Source organism: Papaver somniferum, chromosome 1 (genome assembly GCF_003573695.1).
Source record: "Papaver somniferum cultivar HN1 chromosome 1, ASM357369v1, whole genome shotgun sequence".
Lineage (NCBI taxonomy): Eukaryota > Viridiplantae > Streptophyta > Magnoliopsida > Ranunculales > Papaveraceae > Papaver > Papaver somniferum.
In genome coordinates, this window is record NC_039358.1 from 198,818,450 (window position 1) to 198,822,311 (window position 3,862).

A 3,862-nucleotide genomic window follows, 5' to 3' on the forward strand; every position below is an offset into this window, starting at 1 on the left:
TAATCTTTGAAAATTAATAGAAGATTCATGATGATTACTTGATTTGTGGTTTAAATAAATTGGGATGTGGTTGTAGATTTTCCTGCAACTACAGTCTGATTTGCAAAGATAATCTAACAACAACGAAAAACAATCAAGTTTGTTGGTTATTTGACTGATTTAGAGTGATTGATTAGGGATGATTTTTGTTGCTTTCACTGCCTTTTGGAGTGTGTTATTTTTTTCATTGAACGAATGGTCTGAGCTAGTTACCACTGCCCACCAGTACCTGTTTTGACCATGAGATGTCTATGATCTTAGTTACCTTCCGGTCTAAGTCAAAGATAATCTAACAACAACAAGAAACGATTTGTTGGTTATTTGGGTGATTGTTGTGAAAGAGTGGGAAGCTAATACATGTGGCTGGGGTCTTTACCTAAACCTACAGTCTCTCACTAAGATGCCATTGCCCTACATAACCTGGTGCTACAACTAAACGTCACTGTCAAGATTCATCGTTAAATTTGAGCTGTCCACTAAAATTGAGATAGACTCCAGCATTCAGTCATATCATAAATCAAACATTTGTACACCAAGAATTTTCATTTCGTCTCAACTTTAATTTGGTACCATAATAACATAAATGTAGAAAATGAAATGAAGCTTCCTGCAGTGAAAAAAATAATAATTATATCATGCCACTGCCCGAGAACCAACATGGATCGATCTCGTGTCAGGACGGTTTTGGTCGTTCTGAAATATATCAATTACTGAATGAGCACCACCACCAACCCCGCCATTAGTGGCGGTTTCTAAAGCAATGGGGTTAAGATTAGAGCGACAAACTGGACAAGTAGCATGAGAAACAAACCAACTATCAATACACTCCCGGTGGAAAACGTGTTGACATTTAGGTAATAATCTTAAAAAATCTTTATCTTCATATTCACTTAAACAAACAACACAATCATTTACCATTCCTTGAGTAGAAATCTCCTTAAGGTTCTTAATGTCGGAGTAGACCAATACCGGGAACATTTCGATGACCACTGAATGAAGCCCTCCAGCTGATGATCGTCCTACGAAGTTATTAGGATCAATTCTACTCCCTCGTTGTTCATTGAGAAAATGTATTCGAATACAGCTAGCTAATAAACCAGTTAAGGAAGGCACACAAACAGCCACGACTACAATAATCATAGTAAATCCGGTTAGAATACAAACTAACATTAATACATTAAAATATTCTTCCTCGTTATGTTGCTTATTATCGTTGCTCTGTGCAGAGGTGAATGGTAGTAGTAGTAATAGTAGTATTAACTTGATGGAATTGAGATACAAGACACCAATCAGAAGGTTGATATTTTTTTCGATCATGATATTCGTATTCGTAGAACTGAGTTTGTGCAGAGAAAACCTTTTTAACTACATGTCTTTAGATGTTAGTAGAATTAAAATGTTCGAAGAATTAAAATCTTCAGACTTAGAAATATTTGGAGTATTTAGAAGACTTAGAAAAGTAAGTCCTGTGATCTGACTTTCAAGGAAACTTGGCAGTAGCTTTCCATATTTTTTTGAACTTGTGTCGGGGTGTGAAATTTGAGACATATATAAAAAATTGAACATTCAACTCCTGTCATACTCAGGACATTTTTTTCTTTGTAATAACAACATTCACGCGGATAGGTCTAACAATTACCACAAAGGGGATACTAATAATGACATTCTGAAAATTCTAGTTTTAATGGAAGAGAAGTCATTGAAATTGTTCAATGGAAGACGCTACTTACTAAGACAGTTTCAAATGCCGCTCCAAGGTCAAGGGAAATAGAAATTGCTGGGCTGAATACTGGTAAATGTCGTCCCAAAATGGTGGAGGCACCGTTTAAAGCAAATAAGGTTGTACGGAAACCTCTTCCATCTATTAGTTCTTCCTTTCACTGCCACCATGATGACTTTACCGAACCGCGCGCCTCATATCGTAAAAGTTACGCATCTCTTATACCGATTCAATTTTCCATTAACACTAGCCTTTCTCACATCATCTAGTGATCCCAATGTATACCTCTCACTATTTTCTGGTACCAAAGAATGTCCAGTTGAATGCGATTTTGAAAGTCCTTCAAAAGGGTTTACTGATCTTCCTGTAGTCTGATTCGGGTTCATCTTCTTCTTAAGGTTTAAATTATCAGTTGCTTGTTCCGAAGTCTCTGCCACCGAAACTGAAACATGGGTTTGCTCTGCTGATACATTAATCACAGTCATTGTCGACTCAGAATGGTTCCCATCGTCTTCAAATACATCAATTACAGTACCACCTGAATTAACTGCAGCATCGGGAGCCATAACTTCAATTTTAGATCGACAAACCGGACAAGTAGAATGAGAGATAAACCAAGCATCAATACAATGACAATGAAAAATATGACGACATGTAGGTAATAGTCTCAACATATCTTCATCTTCGTATTCACCTAAGCAGACAGCACACTCTACTACTCTTTCATTAGAATGAATCTTCTTCTTATTCTTAATATCAGAATAGACAAACACCGGAATCGTTTCGATCACTTTTAAATCAAGTCCTCCTTTGCTTGTTGATGTTAGAGTAGTAACATTATCATTTAGGTGACCTCTAATACGTCTTTGCTCATTAAGAAAATTAGTTCTCCAAATAAAAAGAATACAGTAAACAACCATTAAGATTATCCCACAAACGAATGCGACCAATTCTGTTTGATTATCAATGTGGAGTTCTGGAATCCATGAATTACCTTTGTCGCTTTGGGCAGAGTTATATGGAAGTAATGAAAGTATTAGTAGTAGTATCAAGTAGATGGAATTAAACCACTGAATGTTAATCCAAATATTCTTATTGATCATGGTCTTTTTCTTCTCCTTTGACATGGATTTGTAACCCGAACAAAATTCAAACATTTCAGCTGCAATTAAACAAACAACACAATCCTAAAAACCAGAACTCTAAAAATGAAATGAACAGAGATTGATTTACTTACGAAACAATATAAGTTGGTTGATTCTTCAAAGAATTTCACTGAATCGGACAATAATGAGAAGAAAACTAAGATTTTGCTAACACTGATGAAACCCTTGTTAAGGCTGTATTCGAAATGAAGGAAGAGGAATCAAGGAGATAGAAGTGATAGTCATAACGGATTTGGATACGTTACCTAAATTTCCTGCTTACGCGTTTTGATAGTTATGAACGAGTTTAGAGGGTTTTTGGATATTAATGCTGTCAAGTGGAAAAGCTAATATGGGAGCCCATTTTCAGAAAGACTTTTTTAAGTAAGTGAACAAATTTTTTTTTTACCGTTGACTTATAAAATGATTTCTTTATCCTGTGCATCTATAAGAATCAATCATTGGCATGAAAAAATGTAAAAAATTATAAAATATGAGAGAATGATTCTTTGCATTGAAGAATGCATTTGTAGAGAGAGAAGTTCAAAAATTCATGAATCTTTGCATTCCCAAGTGGAAAGAATTATTCTCTTATATTATATACTATTTTCTTACATTTTCTCATGTCAATGATTGACTGGTATCTTATGCATGTATGCACTAGATAAAAAAACCCAGAAAAAAATTACTACTTCTTTAACGAGTTATGCTTTTGCTTATAGCTTCCGGTATGGTAGCACAGACGCTTCTAAAATGATCACGTGTTCGTGTCAGACCGGGCCCGACATTTGGATGCGTGTATCTGGAGGACAGACACATCGGTGATATCAGATGCAGATGTCACGTACTATTCTAATATCTACTAGAAGTTTTTAAATTTTTAGTAAATGTATTATTTCATCGGTATATATGTTTAGTCTTAAATAAATCTGTTATTTATCAATAATTTGTTAGCATT

The 3,862-nt window shown here is 35.1% G+C and overlaps 2 protein-coding genes across 2 annotated transcripts; both read right to left on the reverse strand.

The window, feature by feature from the left end:
• Positions 1–672: 672 nt before the first annotated feature.
• LOC113357482 (RING-H2 finger protein ATL32-like) lies at positions 673–1,179 on the reverse strand. The gene has a single exon (XM_026600891.1). It carries the CDS (start codon positions 1,177–1,179, stop codon positions 673–675), a length of 507 nt encoding a protein of 168 aa, XP_026456676.1.
• A 774-nt stretch (positions 1,180–1,953) lies between these two features.
• On the reverse strand, positions 1,954–2,886 carry LOC113357491 (RING-H2 finger protein ATL17-like). The gene has a single exon (XM_026600902.1). It carries the CDS (start codon positions 2,884–2,886, stop codon positions 1,954–1,956), a length of 933 nt encoding a protein of 310 aa, XP_026456687.1.
• Positions 2,887–3,862: the final 976 nt, after the last annotated feature.